Consider the following 16,895-nt stretch of genomic DNA (forward strand, 5'->3'; position numbering starts at 1 on the left):
ACGCTTCAGTGCATGTGCAACACATGTGTACGGATTAGCGTCTAGCGATGAGTGCTAACCTCTACAAAACAAGGTAGAACCTGTTGCGCTACAGAACAACAACAACAGGCATGTCCCACCTTGAGGAGCACATGTTATTACTATTTTCAGATTTAATTTGATGAAATTCCACTTGTGGAGAGGAGGTTTAATGTGAAGCAAAACATGGGGAAATAGGGGTCTAACAATCACTGCAGGGCTTTCACTTCAAATTCTTCTTTTTCACTAATGGGCAACGGAAGAAAGATCAGTGAGTTGCTCCATCTGTATTGGTTCCGTGCCACCAGCTCACAAGCCAATGGCCCACTGTGAATTCTCCCAGTGCTCCAGATGGTGAGCCTGCTATGCAACTCTGCATTATAACAAATTAATGTGGATCAAGTTGATGCAAAGAATGAGCATCTTTCTTTTTTCTTTTTTTCTTGCAAGAAAAACTGGGGAAAAAAAAAAAAAGTTGGTGCTGGTTATTTAACAAGTGCTTTTGATCATAACTTTTGCCCGTTCTGTCCATATGCTATCAATTTTCTCCTCATCACCAACTGTAACACAAGCCTGTTAATACTTAATATGAAAGACATCAAAGTCATTTTTTGTGCATTGGGAACAGAGAGGAAATGCTGTAATGTGTTATAAGGAGAGTTAAAACACAAGCTTGAGTAAGATGACCTTTTCAATACAATATCATAAAAAGGCTAACCGCATTATTTTTCCTTCCAGTGCCCTTTATGTAATAGCAAAAATAGCACAGGCAATGACAGGTGGAAATCTGCCTGTGTAATTTGCTTATGACAGGATCATTACTTAAGGATTACTGAAATGCACTACAGAGCTCATTCAGCCATTGTCAGAACTATGTCCTTGAGCACATTCATAAGCCCACTGGATTGTTTTCTACAATAACTTTTTACTATAAAAACAAGCAGATTTATTTCAAAGGAACACGTTCTAAAAAACTTTCTGCAGCACAAGCACAACCCAATCTTTTACATCAATAACTTTACTCAGAACTGTAAAAACTCAATTCCATCAAGTCCAAGTTCAGCACACACACATGCACACACATACACACACGCACACACACACACACACACACACACACACACACACATTGATTCATGTATTTACAAGAAAAGTACACGCACAGAAAACGTTTTTTTAGAGTAACAAAAATCAAAGAGGTCATTACAGAGAAGTTCAGAAATCACATTAGGCTCCCTGTGGTGTCACGAATGCCAATGTGATTAAAAACAGATGGAATAACAGCAACACTGGTGCTTGGAGCTCAATCTGCAAACAGGAAAGTCTAACCTCAACAGGCAGCCTCTTTCCCTTAATCATTCCCAGACTCCCACTTGTTATTATTTCAACCCAGTCTCGGAGCTGAAGCAACCAGCCAGCAAAAACAAATTCAAGGCTGCAAAAAAACTTTATTTCTGCCACACAGTTTCATTCTGTGTGTGAGAAAAAGTTTTGTAAATGGCCCAACTATTTCATGCGTAGCCGAGAATATTTACTTGTCTGTGCACAGCCGGGGTATAAAGGAGGATAAACAAATAAGTTTAACAACACTTGAATTGCATTATTAAATTGTACTGTTGCATAGCTTTAACTAATGTAACGTAAAATCAGAAAGAGGAGCAGATGCATTCACACACACAGGAACACAGTGCTTTTATCTTAAAATGAATCAAGCACAAAAATTATAGACACAAGAAGAGTCAGATGGACAAGCAGACTGAGACCGGCAGTCAGTGGGATACACTCTCTCTCATACACACACACTTCTTCTTCTCTAATACACACACATTCCCAAAGAGACTACTCACCGATTTCCCGTTGTAGTAATACATTAAAGAGTTACTGCCCATTCCAGGGACAGGGTAGGCGCAATACATTATAGCTTTAACAATTTAAGTGATAAAAGTACACTACAGCAGCACACTGGCTTTCTCTCTAGACATACATCCAAACCGTTCAAAAGGGACTAATAATTCTTCCAGTACTGGCCTCCACACAAGACCCACTCAGAGGAAACTTATGCAAAGTAGGACTGTACCATTCCACACTGTGGGAAGGGGTGGCTGTCAGAAGGGAGTGGCTCATGTGGTACATCCCTCTCTTAAGCCTCTAAGTGCTGAGGCAAAGAGGAAAAGGACGAGGGGGAAGGGAGGCGATGGGGAGGTGGGTATAAAAAAGATAAAGGGAAGTGGGTGGGACAGAAAACAAATGAGTGAGCGGATTTAGAAAGAGCGAGAGAAAAAAAAATTAATTCCAGGCATAAAAAATGCAGATTTTCTGCAGGGGAACCCCAACAAACTGGAACTAAAATAATTTCATTCTAAGCAGGATTTCATTAATATGTGTAATTAAAAGGCGACCAAATGAGTGCATAAATAAGTGAGCCTGTTCTCTTCCACACATTTTAATCCCGAGCGTCTAATCTTTTTGTTTTTGTGATGATTAAATGAGTCTACAGGCAGTGCGGTAAAATATGGCTTTTGTAAGAACACAACCATCTGGCTACACATTTTACCTGTTCCCACACATGGCTCACACGCCAATTAGGAGTCATTAGTGAGAGAAAGTGAAGGCTCAACATAAAATAAGAAAAAAAAAGAAGGTGTTGAAATCCATGATTTCAAATCCAGGTAAAAAAAACTGTATTTATGAAATGTGAAATATGAGAGTTTGGGTGTTGGCAGAGACCTTTAGCTGAGATGTGGCCGCAAACACAGGGTTGTAAAGCATGCAACAGCTGCAAAGGGGGCTGGCTCATGACGTCGGAACATGAAAATAATGCTCCATTTCCTAAACCCTGGGGGCCTCAGACTGGGGGAGCACTTGGGGGCAAAACATCGACAGCCATTTTACCATGGTTTACTGTCACTGCGAGCCACACAGTTCCCCATTACCTTTATCATGTGGGAGGAGGGGAGAGCAAAGGAGAGGAGAAGAAAGGAGAGGTAGGAGAGGATAAGATACCATATTCCAGTGAGAGCCCCGGTCTGTACAGTCTGCCTGGAGCCTTTCATGTCTACCACTCGAAGCTGCCTGGACTAAACACAGGCCTGTAGACTCATTGAGAACATTATTGTTATAGAAAGATGAAAGCTTCCACTTCCCTAAGAAAACTAGGCCTTTATTATGCTTTTCCTTTTAGTACTGTTATTATTTATCCCCCTTTCTTCTCTAGGACTCTTTTAAACTCGTCCAAAACACCGGCTCTACATGCGGTTACCGCTTTATATCTGGCGCTGTTTCAAGTTGATGCTTTAAGGAAAATGGTAATGATAGAAGTGTTTGAAGGGGTCTAAAACAAGTCCAGACACACAACACAGTGTTGCGAGGAAAACACATGAAAGCAGGGAGAAATGGGCATTAATTTGGGATCATGCACACGTATCAAACCAGTGCTGGCTGACTCAGACTCAAACCACTGCCAGCCCTTTTCTTTTAATACTGACTCTGCAGGAGACACATCGAGAATGTCCATGCATTTCCAGCAGTGGAGGTTTTATTTAATTACACTTCATGAATCAACAATCATGACACATTGCAGAAAACAGTCTGCGTGTCTAGAACAAAGCTTTTCTAACTGTGAGAGAGAGAGAGGTGGTGTGGAGGGAGAGACGTGAGGGAAAGATAGTGTGTGAGGTTAAAAGGACAGGTGCATGCTGGTGTTGTAAAAACAACAGGAAGTTAGTTATTGTAGTTTGGCCCACTGATTTGGCCCATTCACAGACACAGTCAGCAGTTGGAGCTGCAGCACTGGCTGTGACACACAGATCATGGAGGCAGTTATGGTACTTTAAACCCCTTAGCACCTTATTGCCACAATTTGCATCAAACGTTGTGCTCGTTAGTACTGAGTCATAACTCAGTCAAATCTGAACACACAGACATTAGACACATGTTTTTAGATTCAATGTGAATTTAACTTTCTGGGGATGTCATTATGTCCGATGTCCATTGTGAATAAACGTCCATAAATCCTTAGAAAAAGATACTATGACTACAGACCTTGCCTGAGAATTCTCAAGTTTTCTTCTTTTTCAGTATAATCCAGTAATAGTTGTACAGTCTCTACGTTCATGGGTGCATTGCAAACAGGAACTGCTAATAGTTAATTAGCATACTTTTAATGCCCAAATCTAAACAAATGCAGGCTAAAAATACCGGGCTCACATCTCACTGATTCCATTACATCCCCCAGTAGCTCCAAAACTTAAAAGGAGTTACAAAACCCCTTAATATAAACTTTTTTCATGTTGCACAATCAATATATTTCTTTGACAACACTAAGGCTCAGAATGTCAATCAACATGGTCCATATATTCCTATAGTCCTATAAAGAGAGAAGAAACTATTTAAATTGCGCCTGGAGGGGTGGCGGGGGGATGTTTAGGCCTACATTGTCATACTTTGAAACCCCAACTGTTCACACTCCCCTCTCTAAAGACACTCGAGTCATCACAAGGTGCTTTTCTTGGGATTTGTTTGGGTGTTGAAAAACACAGAGCAAATCCACAGGCTGAGGTCACCATCTCACGCATGGATTTAGCGATGATGTCATCAGGCAGGAAGATTGTTTCCTGTAAGGAGCTCTGGTTCTAATTAGAGAGGGCTGACTCTGTGAGTGGGGAGTGCTTGGGGGATTCAGACCCCCACCCTCCCAAACTCCTGGCTGAATTATGGATGGTGTGATTTAAAGACAGTAACAGGGTTTCTGCAGGGTTCATTAAGTTAAATTTAAGACTTTTTAAGACTGTGTTAATACCTGTTTCACAGTCAGCTGACAAAGTGTAAGTGTTATTATTATTATTATTATATCACATTATTTACAGTTAAGCAGTATATAGCAATGATTTCTAATCATATATTTAATTTAAATAAAGCAACCTGGACATGGATAGGCAGCAAAAAATAGATAGATGGTTTAATTAATAAAAAAATATTATAAATGGCGTATAGGCCAAAAACTCTTTTTAAAATTTTTTAAATAATTAAAAATACTTTTCATTACTAGACTTTCCAATACCTGCAGATACCCTGTAATATTGGTTATTTAGTCTTATTAGGCCTTATTATCGCTGTGTCACTACTAGGAAATCGAGTTTTGGTTATCCTATTTATATTATAATATTTTAGTTGTAATGTACATTCTTTCCTTTTTTTTTTATCACAAATCATGATCACAACAAATACAAAATTTTTCACTCAAAGTAAATACACAATTTTTTTAAATGTTTATAATAATTCTTGGTAATGCTTTAAAGGAAAATGTACCCATATTTGCATCTATTCTGCCTAATGTAAGTATAATTCAGATTTACTATTCTTTGGTTTTCATTTATTTTTTCTTTATTTGCATATTTAATGAAAACCTATAATACTATTTTTAAAAGTAATAAATATAAATTCTTCTATAAATAAATACATTTTGCATATGTACTGCAGAAGGAGAATTCTGAAAGGGCATTTTAAGAGTTTGTTATGCACGACAACTTTGTCAAAAATATTGTCAGTATAATGAGCTGCAAGCTCAGTGGTGACAGCATCGTTAAACTCCTACATTACCGTCAACAATGTGAGGCTGTATAACTGTGACTCTATTCAGAAAAGCTAAATTCCTCATCCTTTTTAATAATAACATTTTAAATGAATAATGGTGATTAAGTTTTGTTTTAAAGCTCTAATTCAAAATAATGTTCAAATGTGCCTCACATAGAACAGAAGATGTTATACAAATTATTCTATAAGAAAATTAATAACCTCAAATGTGCACAAGCAGTGAGAGGCGAACAGACTGGCCTAGTTTTTTACCCCCAAAAGCATTTTTTAGCATTTTGAAGCCTTTCTTTCAAACAGTAGAGAGACAAGAGGAAACAGAGGAGAGAGAGAGGCAACAAAGCTCCCCACCCGGACTCGAAATGGGGAAGTTCATCGTTGCTGTCTTAACCCCTAAGCTACACGGCTATACCTGACTGGCCTCTTTGGTTTGTAAGAGAGTCTCACTGCCTTACAACAGGCCTGCAGTGAAACATACATATAACATTAAGTTATCATGAACATTGTCATTAAGACTATGAACTCAATCACCAATAGTTCTGTGACTTCACTGCTGTGTCACACATCACAGATACAACACTGCTTCTGTCCGGGAGCAGAAATAGAGATGTCACGATTGAAGAAGAAGAAGAAGAAGAAAAGGACAAGGGAAACCTATCTGACCCTGCTGATTGGCACACACTGCATGTTGGACGAACATCACAGGACATCTGAGTGGACTGCTGTGGAGGAACATACTGGTGTCACAGCCATGTACATTAAAGTCCTTGCTACAAAGCTCCTGACTGACAGTGGTTGTGGAAAACGTGGTCAGGTTGATGGGAGTGCTGAGAGAGACAATGTGCTTTTGTCTTTCCCTACGATCCATACGATGATGCTTCTCGGCAGCTGTAGCCCACAGACATACTGCAAGACGACAGGATGTGCTGTTACCTACAGCTGTCACTTACAAACCTTCATAAAGGTCTCGCTTAGAGAGATTTCCACATTTGTTGGACATCTGTCTTAAACCATATTATGGAAAAACTAAAAATCCGTAAACCTAAAAATATTACCAAAAGTATTGTTTTACATTGTAGAACAAATGTGACAATGACAATCAGAAGTGCATAAGAGAGATGTGAAGGAGTGAAGAAAAGAGATGGAGATCAGTGGTGGGAGAGTTTCAGCTGATTTTCAGTCATTGGGGAGCCAGAAATGACACAACTGAGGAAACCAGGTTAATTTAAGAAAAGACCAAATGACAGCACAATATCACCGTTTTCAAATGAATATGATAAAGTCATGTATTGTTCAAGCTTGATGAATTTGCCTACCACCTACTATTTGAGCAAACTCTCTCATGTTCTTTGTCGCTGAAATTATTAAATCCTTCTATCCAGCAGAAACATCACATGGGTCAATCATGTACTTTCCAGGTCACAGCAGCCTGGTTTAGATGCTCTCTAAATAACAAACACTCTACCTTAGTGATTGCTGACAGGCTGTGTTCTTGAGCCTGCCAGCGATCTGAAAATCAAGGTTTGCATTAATGCCGTACACTCACGCAAGCCCTACATGAATAATTTACAACAGGCCAGAATGTGAGTAATGGCTTTAATCTGTGCATTATTTTTGTACTCTTTGTCCTTTTAACTCCTTGTTCTCCTCGCAGATGAAAGAGGTCAGGCCTCTGGCTTGTTTGCCTGTTCCATTAACTGGAGCCTTTAATGTCAGTGGTAAATTTCAGCAACCCAAACAAAGATAAACACAAAGCCCAGGGTCCCAGAGGTGGCTGCAACTGTTCAGCATCACCCCCGTCAAACCGAGGGTGTCTATCTAATCAGCCATCTGATGAGGCCATCTCTGGGGAGCTCACTAACTGGCGGTCCGGTCAGAGCCTGAAATATAGTCCAATAAGTATATCACCTGCAAACAAAATACACATCCAGACCTATCTCATTTTGAAGAACTAACATGTGGAATAAACTTTATACCATTTATACACATGGTGTAGAAATCCCATTCAGTCATATTTCTACTGCAAAACTAACCCACACAGAACAGTACATTTTATATAAATAACCTATTTATTTATAAAGATATAGATCACTCACCACACATACCTAAAATAAATTACAAATCATCCATAGCAACATTACAGAAGGTTCAATGAATAATAAAAAAACCTAATTGATTTACTAGAGTCTGCATAACAGCCATCACGTACAAGCTCTGGACTGTGTGAAAGCTTATGTAAACTATCTGGGTCCTTCTTGCCCACACACACGCACATACCTGACTCATACGTTTAGTCAGTTAAACAAAGCTGAGAGTAACACAAACCTCAGTTGATAGTTACACTTCTGCAGCTTGGTCCCTTATGTGGCACTTTTTTTAATTCTTAAAATCATGCTCTAACCCTTAATTTCTTTCTGGTTTGGCTTAAAAAGAGCCTGTGAGTTCACAAAAACGTGTCTAATTACACATCCAGAAAACATGGGTATGCCACTTACGGATCTGGTGTGTCATCTTGCACTGGGCACGTAGGATATGCTTGGCTTGTCTGAGCTTGTTTGCATGAAATGGCGGCCTATGGTTTTATATGGGTGGGCTCAATGAGAGAATCAACCATACAGTTTATGCATGTGTGGACCAGACAACCAAAATAATGATCTAAAGGCAGGAGAGCGTTGCTTAGAGCTGCAGAGACGGATGTTAACATTCAGTAAGTTTAGCAGCATGAGTAACCCTTACAGTAGATGTTTTTTGTTTCACTGTAAATACCTGACATTGGTTGGCAAACTAACATAGAAAAGAGCATTTCTCTGCATATTTAGATCAAATTAAACACTAGTGAATAATGTCAATTGAAACTGATTAGTAGATTAACTGATAACAAAAAATTAGCACATCTAAAATTATATTTTGGGGGAAAAAGTTGCTAGAAAATACTTGAAGTTTGTGGAAAATGCATCTTTGCTAAAAATTTGAATAAACTTATTTATTTAATTCCCCATTGGGGGTAATTATTGTAAGCAGAAATACTGTGAACAACATTTGCTGGCTCGACTAATGACATGCAGAACAGAACATACACTGCTGTGGTTTGGAAAGTCTGACCTCCTTGTAGGTATAAAAACTGCGTTGGCCACATTACTGACATAATGTTTTTCTCTCTTGCTCTGCTGTGCTTCATCATGCTTGCACCTTATTGGCACAGGGCTGATGTACAGGGTTCTAGTAACTCATTGACAATTATAAAAACACTTCTTAGAAAAATCTGTGGACTTTCTGGAATGCAATGGAAAATGTATGCATTAGTATTTATATTCATTAACCCTCCCAGTGTTAATGTTAAATGCATGTGTTGGTGTTTTTACAACATCAGAATAACAAATAGCAAAAATATAACATGTGCAGGTTCTGCTGGGTGGACCTAAAATCTAATTTTGCTGGGAGACTTATAAAGGTTGGGGGTGATCCTAGCTGTTTACATAAGGATTTACTGATGCATTTCATCCACAGTCTATTCATAAAGCCCTCTTACTATGTCCTGCCCTGGTTTAAAGGAAGGAAGAAAAAGTAGCTTCTTTCTCAGTAACAGGAACATTAGGTTGCTGTTGTACTACAATATTATGATCTCTTGTCTTTGAGCTGTTAAAGACAGATGGATAGAGAGACAGAGAAAATATATCTTTTGAATGTCATGCACCAGACAGAACTGCAAGGAGCATTTCTAGGTCTTAAGATTCAGAGCCTAGAGCAGACCTCCTTTCTTACAGCTCGCACAGTACAAATCTCTCAGAAACAAGGGTGTCTGAGTGATCTGTCAAAAGCAAATGTCAATCTATTTTGTCATCCACACTCAGGGTTCTCGCTTGCAAAAGTCCCTGAGGGGTACTGAATCTCAGCCCACCACTTTCTTTCTCTCATCCTGCAGCCACATCGTCACCAAAGCCAGGGAGGAAGTGTCACATCAAGCCACTGTGCCTCTGACAAGGTTTTGTGGGGGGGGAAACACTATTTACACAAACAAACTGACATGCACACACACACACACACACACACAAACACACACACACACACACACACACACACACACACACACACACACACACACACACACACACACACACACACACCATGCCCTTGCAGCTTCCCATAAATATCCTACAAGATGCAACTTTCCCCCCACAAGCCACAAAACCCTCTCTCCCTCTCTTCAGTCCTCCTGTCAGACAGGTGCCCACGCAGCTGCCCATCAGCATCCCTCAGCACAGCGGACTGTCTGTCCAATGACAACATGCTCTGTCCTTCGCTCTCAGTTTATACAGTCAAATAATGCAGGGAGCCAATTATAGCCAACTGTAACAAAAATAAAAGCTTTCATGCTTGAGCACTTAAAAGATGTTTATCTGTCACACAAGGCAGTAAGATATATAGCCAGCATCTTTTTTAATGTTCCACTCTGCATTTGGGAAGGCTGAAAAAACTGGGTCAAACAATCCTTAAAATAATGACGGATAAATAAGGATTTGTTAGGCATATGCGTCACACAATTACAACCACAACTGCAGTATCCCATGTCTGCATGCACACATCCAGCAGACCACAGAGGGAAGTATGTGTGTGGTGGAGGGAGGAGGGTGTCTGTATAGAAGATGAAAAAGCCCTAGAAACATTTAAATGTTTGCAATCACCAGCTGGCCTGTCTAGATAGTCTTCACATCCTGGTGCACTGCAGTGTCAAAACCTAAATGCACAGAGGATGTGCTCACGTAAATATTTTGATTCAGCTCCATCATGTAGTATACACACACACACACACACACACACACACACACACACACACACACACACACACACACACACACACACACACATCATGCTTGGACTTGCAACTTACATTGCCCATGTGATTTAAAACTCCTAAATGTATTTTTAGACTGAGGAGTAAGAATACAAGCCTGGAGGGAAAAGGGGATTTGAGAATTAAATAAATAAATAAGAAAATTCCCAGCAGAAGACATAATGATAGGAAGTGTTGTGTTGATTTTTTTTTATTTTTATTTTTTTAAATCAAGCAGCTATTCAGGTCTCTGGTGAGGCTCTCACGCTTGCTTACACAAGCAAAAGCTTTCAGCGGCATCTGCAGCTGCATTCATGCTTTACAGGTACGCTGCAGGCTCTTCACACAGCTGCCTCTGGCAAAGCAGCTCTGACTCCAGGTGCGCCTTCGACACCACCCTCACTACTGCCAGTGTTGGTGCCAGAGACACAAACATGAGTCTTGGCTGATAACCATCCTTAGATATACAGCAATCACCCTCTGCAACAGTCACTTTACACATTGTTAAAGGCCACAAGTAGCTCTTTACACCCTTCAATAGTTAATGCCACCCTGCCTCACCTTTGCTTCCTATTAGTCCAATACCAATATCCTAACACCTCCTAAAAGCTGCCAGACAACCTCCTACTCAAACATTTTCCACATATACCACCTATCAAAAGCTGGCGTTATGTTTTCCTTTCTCTGTCAGCAGGTTATAAGAGACCTACAGGCCTTTATTCAACACTACCATCTTTATTCTTTTAAATGGGATCAAAGGCTAACTGGGATAATTCCTCCAAGCTCCAGGCTTTATCTTCTGAGCAGTACTGAGTGACAAGAAGAAGCTGTATTTTATCCCATGCTCCGTCACTGTTTTTCCCCATCTAGCATTGTACTGCTTGATTGTACTCTTATGAGTCACAGAACTGCACCTGCGCCCATGTGTTAAGTACTGACAAATAAAAGCCCAGCGTCCATTTACACAACAAAGAGATGTAACCCGCGAGGCAACCATTCTTTGCCTCCCTCCCTCCGTCTGACAAGACCTCAAATATATCACTTACTTAAGAGGAAGGCAGCACACGTTCCTGCTGCTGCCAGAGACTGCTTCTCTCCCTCATGCTCTGACAAACTTCTTTTCAAATACAAATCCAGAAACAAAACACATGCCAGCCTTTTATGTTCCGCGGCCTGTTCCATATTAGATTTCAGAGTAACAGCAGCAGAGGTGACGATTATCAAAGCTCTGAAAGGCAAATCCAGTCTCAGACTCCCTCACCCAAAAAAAAGAAAGAAAAAGAAAACCCTTTTATTGTTTAAGGAAAGAAAAGGGTGGGATTTTGGTAAACCAGTTGCTTCTTATTAAAAAGAAAAGGAAAAAAATCATTGTCTTGTACCAGTTCTAGGAATTTAAGGCAGAGCTTAATAAAACCTTTGCCAATCCACCAGGGTTTTAACAATGAACATCTGACTTACTGATTTATGCATATTAATGAACTCCAACACCCCCTGTCTAAGCGAATGCAAGCTGAGCTCCACACTTCTCTGCATCCTAATGGTTTCTGCTCCACCGGGATCATTACCAATAGAAATTTCAGATATTCTGTGCTATTAATCTCTGTCTGTCCTCCTGTTCGGCTACGTAATGACTAATTAAACATCAAAAGAGCAGAGCTGGGGATCCGCTCTGACAGCCTCTCTTTCTCCCAGGAGAGGCTGTGAGGAGGCTAGACTGTGACAGGGCAGCACTGAAAATCAATCACCTCGAGGTGCACATGTGTACACACACACATGCACACACATTTATGCATACACACACACACACACACACACACACACACACAAGTACAAAAAATGTACAGAAAGATGTGCCCTACAGAGACATTTAGATCCTAATATTAAACAACAAGCATGAAAGCAACAAACATTAAAAGTCAGAACTTTAAATGATCAGACACCACGGTGTCACTACAGAGCAAGACCCACAAAAACAACTGAATTCCCGCTAGTGATGTCAAGTGATGTGGTAGTGATGTCAAGAGCGCTCTTTGTGTGCAAGTGTTGTGCGGGAGGGCGTGTGAGTAGCTTAGATGTGTGTGTGTGTCTGCTTAAGTAAGCTCACTGTGAAATCTATTTATATGAGAGGTAGATGATCTTCCACTCACAGATGAAGGCAGGCCAGGAGGGACCTTGCGAACCTTTTTTGTTTGTAGAGGATCTGTGGAGAGATGAAAGCACATCTATTCATTCACAGGCAAAAAGAGGCAACTATGAATCTGCAGCAAACAAGCCATAACTCACTAACAAAATCTGTGTTCTTGTGCTTTATAAAGTATTTGAGATTAAATTATGATTTTCACATAAGCAACCTTTAAAAATAACTTCAGACACACTTACAGTAATTTTCGTTATTATGCAGTATAGTATTAGAGTGCTGAAAATGTATCTTTATTCACAAACTTGACCTGTCAAGACTAATTCTACTTCAGTTATACTTTACCATCGAATTTACACCACGTGCTTTGAACAGGAGCTAATAGGGCTAACCTACAATGTCCCGATTGGGAGAACGGCAAGTGACTATCTCCACTTCAAGCTGTGCCAACTTAGCTCAAAATTTGGTGCCATCATTACCAAAACCTGGCCATGTTTGTGCTAACAAAGGCTGCGTCAAGAGCACTGTGTTAAATGCATCCCTGCTGTTTTGCAAATGCCACATTAGATTCACTCCAGACTGGCACTAGATAAACAGACAATGTAAGATGCAAGATTATCCACTTATTAAAAAGAAGAATGAGAGAATGTATTACTGACGTTTATTGTAACATTTTAAATTCAAGCTACATTTGTCCCCAAAGAGAAAACTGTTTTAAAAAAGAAACAAGAATATCATTTTAGGGGATTATAATCATTGACATGGCACTGACCGACGGGTGGAGGATCTGGTAGAGAACGTCTTCTAGGATTGGCTGCATTGAAGGAGTATAATGGCGCAGGTGACTTCCCTGATGTAGTCACTGGACCAGGACTCGCCAACACGATGTCTGTCCTTACAGATGACTGAAAGAGTAAACAAACACACACATTTTTAACACTAAAGGATAATATCAGCTTTCAGTCATTTGAGTGTCATTTGCAGTAAAAAGCACGAAAGCATTAACAGTGTGTTAACTGTAAATCACAAATATAATATCAAAATCATTATAAAGATGAAACATAAAAAATTGTTGAAATGGATGTGCAAACTGTTTCAGTAACATATCACATATCACTCCAGTTAATTCTGTGTCACAGGTCATTATCTATTTGACCTCTACAGCCCCAGCAAACTGGATAAAGAGGCCAATTAAGAGCTTGGTCTAATTAGAGTAATCGGCTGCAGACCAGTAGAGCAGGGATCATGTGAGTAAGTACAACTCAGAGGGATGTGTAGCAGTTGGCCCCCCCTTTGAATCCCCTTTGCAGGCTGAGGATTGACACAGTAACCGCTGAGACCTTTCCAAAAGCTTTGATTTCTGATTGACGAATCCAACGCATGCTGACAAATTCCCTTTAGTGTAAATATGTGTTTGAAAACATTTGAACTGTACTAAAGAAACAAAGATTATTTTTCTGATCTGAAATGTAGGTCATAAAAACTGTCTGAGACAATGCAAGTCAAAAGTAATCTAAATAAATTCACAGCATTCAAATGAAACAACAGACCTACTTCTGCTGTTTCCTTTGTTCAATGATATTGAATCTCTGCAGCTACACTTCCTCTGGCCTCTTTTATACTATCATAGTTATTCAGGGGAAGGACCGAGGACAAATTTGGATCCTTGTGACTATCTTTGTGAACACATCTAAATTAATTTCATTCAATTAAATCTAATTTACCCGATAATCAATTGGTGCAAGAATCAGGGAATCAAACTCAATACTTTGTAGCAGTTTTAAACCTTTGCACCTCGAGACTGTATTTAATGACATATTATTTGCAGAGTTCAGAAGGAGACACAAAAATTCAGAAATTAAAATGAAATGAAATGTTGACATTTTCAGCTCATGTAAAGTGCACCTGAGCACTGACAGAACTGAGAGTCTGAATCAAAGGGATCTCCTCCAAGCCTCAGAAGTCATATGCCACATCGGCCAATTTGTGGGTAATCATGTACAGTAGCCATATGTCAAGTAGATCATGACATTAATTGTCTTATGTTTATTTGGCTTAACCAGTTGCCGAAAAATAAATCAGAAGGTCTTCCAGTGGTCGTTGTTATTTATGTTTTATGGTAGTTCCTTTCACACATTCTCAGCAGATTCTAAGAAATAGATTTTTTATTGATTTTTTTTTCTTCCTGTCAAACTCAGATCTCTCCAGCTGCAGCTCTGACACATTCCTCAACTCCTACTCAAAATGTCCTAAATGGTATTCCCTCTAAAACGGTTTCATTAATCTTTTTCACTGTATCTGACCAAAAAGTGTCAAACTATGTCTGATCACATAGTCTCATGTTAGAAAATGCCAACATTCACACTGAACTGAATTTCCAAAAGAACATCAGAAACTTTAAATCTGACGGGATTTTTAAAATGACAGAGGATCTTCTAGTTGTCTTCACTGTTCTGCAGAATCCCACTCATCTTTAGTTTAATAGTGGATATACATATACATATAGATATCTAAAGGGCTATAGGATGCTTTCAGTTTCATAGGGTTGGGTTACATCTTGTTAAGCCTTAGAAACGTTTAGAAAGAGTGAGATCTTGAATAAATCTAAAATTAACTGAAAGTGAGTTATAACGAGGTAGACTTATGTTAATAAATGATGGACTTCCAGTCCAGGCAAAAGTCTGACTGTTGGGTTTGTAGTAGTTACAGTGAAGGGAGCTCTTATTTAAGAGGGAATAAAGGGATTTTACAGTAATCCAACCTAGATTAAATAAAGGCATGGACTCTCAGTGGAAGAGAGGCAAACTCTACTTTTAAATAGCAATAATATTCATAAATTCATGTTTTTCCCATCTATCTATCTGGGGAAAAAACCTGCTGTATACAGGTTGCACTAAAAACAAATAGTTGAAAATAAAATATGACATAATACCTCTACAGTAGCTCTGTCTGTAGCTCGGTACCAACCTCAGGTGTTGGGTCTGTTACTTCTAATGCACAGATGTTTCAACCCTTATTTTTGATACCTTCTTGCTTGGATAAGATTTAGAAAACATTGTTGAACTTGTTTTCAGGTCAACCAGTTTTAGCGCTATTGGGTAATGTAGAGGGTGATTTAGTTCTGCTTTGATAGAAACCTTTGGAGCAACAAGAAATTGACATCTGATGAAAAACTCACCTGGCAGCCAGATGCTCCAGGATCCCTCCCATAGCCAATAAATGAAGCCCTCTCTGATTTACCTGTAAAAACACGGAAAGGACAGTAAAAACAATCATTATCTTTTATGATACTTCAGCACACATCTGGATTAACGGCGAATAAAAGACTACATACAGTGTCCTGATTGTTTCGTTCTGCAGCGTTTGGTGCACGATGAACACTTGCTGCTTCTCAACTTTACTGACAACGATTTATATTTAATTGTGCTTATTTTGGTCTTTAACATTTATTTAGTCAATTCACCGTAAAAGTTATGATAAAACTGTTTAACAATGTAACAATGTGCAGGGTAAGTGCACACATTAATAACTAATGCGGTCATAACTGAGACCTTTAAAAATAGAGGCCCACAAACATGCTAGCTGGTGCTGCATATTGTCATGGACATTATGATATAATCTGATTTTGATACTGTAGTCACAATACAATTCATTTACTTCACACAGTATCAACATTACTACAAACTTCAATTACATAAACGTGTCTTTCTAGGCAACTTACATGGAAACAATGCATATTTATGTATTCTGTAGACTGCTGATATAGCGTGTAATTTAAAGTAACAACATATATGGAAGTACAAGAGTAAACAGGCTGCAAGAAAATAGTGGTTTTTATACATATAAGTGTTTTAATACACTAATAAAATACTAAAAAAACAGCTCAGTTTTGTTTCTTTCTTTCACTTTTATCTGCCATCTACTTTAATATTATCTCATGTAGGCTGGAAGCAAAGAGGGAAAGAAGAAAAGAGGGATGGGATCAGTGGATGGATGAATTAACTGACTGACTGACTGACATTTATTTGATATATTTCACTGTCTTCTAGTAAACTGTTCAGCCTGTATGAGCTTTTAAAACCGTCACACCAAATTAACTCAGGTTTCCATCACTGCATTTCATAGAAATGAGACTCCCTCAGGTCCTGTTACAACGTACTATGTACTAAATGTACTGAACTATTCGACAGACATAAAGCAGCTTAGACAACTGGGACCTTCGAAGCAGGATGGTTCCTTGCAGTGAAAACCCCATTAAGAAGGGCCAAAACAAAACCTGCACGTCTGTAAAGCATTGTTATGTGTTACAAGGTTTTCAGT

General features: G+C 39.2%; 1 protein-coding gene across 8 annotated transcripts in view; it reads right to left on the reverse strand.

Annotated features, from left to right (window-relative positions):
* Positions 1 to 16,895, reverse strand: part of tcf12 (transcription factor 12) — a 75,541-nt gene that overhangs the window by 22,709 nt on the left and 35,937 nt on the right. For 6 of the 8 annotated variants that reach the window (XM_051379320.1, XM_051379319.1, XM_051379318.1 and 3 more), the window contains exons 6-8: positions 15,754 to 15,815; positions 13,348 to 13,480; positions 12,586 to 12,638 (exon numbers count right to left, since the gene is read on the reverse strand). In XM_051379320.1, the coding sequence (XP_051235280.1) occupies positions 12,586 to 12,638; positions 13,348 to 13,480; positions 15,754 to 15,815 (248 nt within the window). Of the gene's footprint in view, positions 1 to 1,865; positions 2,070 to 12,585; positions 12,639 to 13,347; positions 13,481 to 15,753; positions 15,816 to 16,895 lie in introns of those variants that run through there. The other 2 variants (XM_051379321.1, XM_051379323.1) reach the window with 2 other exon arrangements.

This window comes from Dicentrarchus labrax, unplaced genomic scaffold, assembly GCF_905237075.1.
Source record: "Dicentrarchus labrax unplaced genomic scaffold, dlabrax2021, whole genome shotgun sequence".
NCBI lineage: Eukaryota > Metazoa > Chordata > Actinopteri > Moronidae > Dicentrarchus > Dicentrarchus labrax.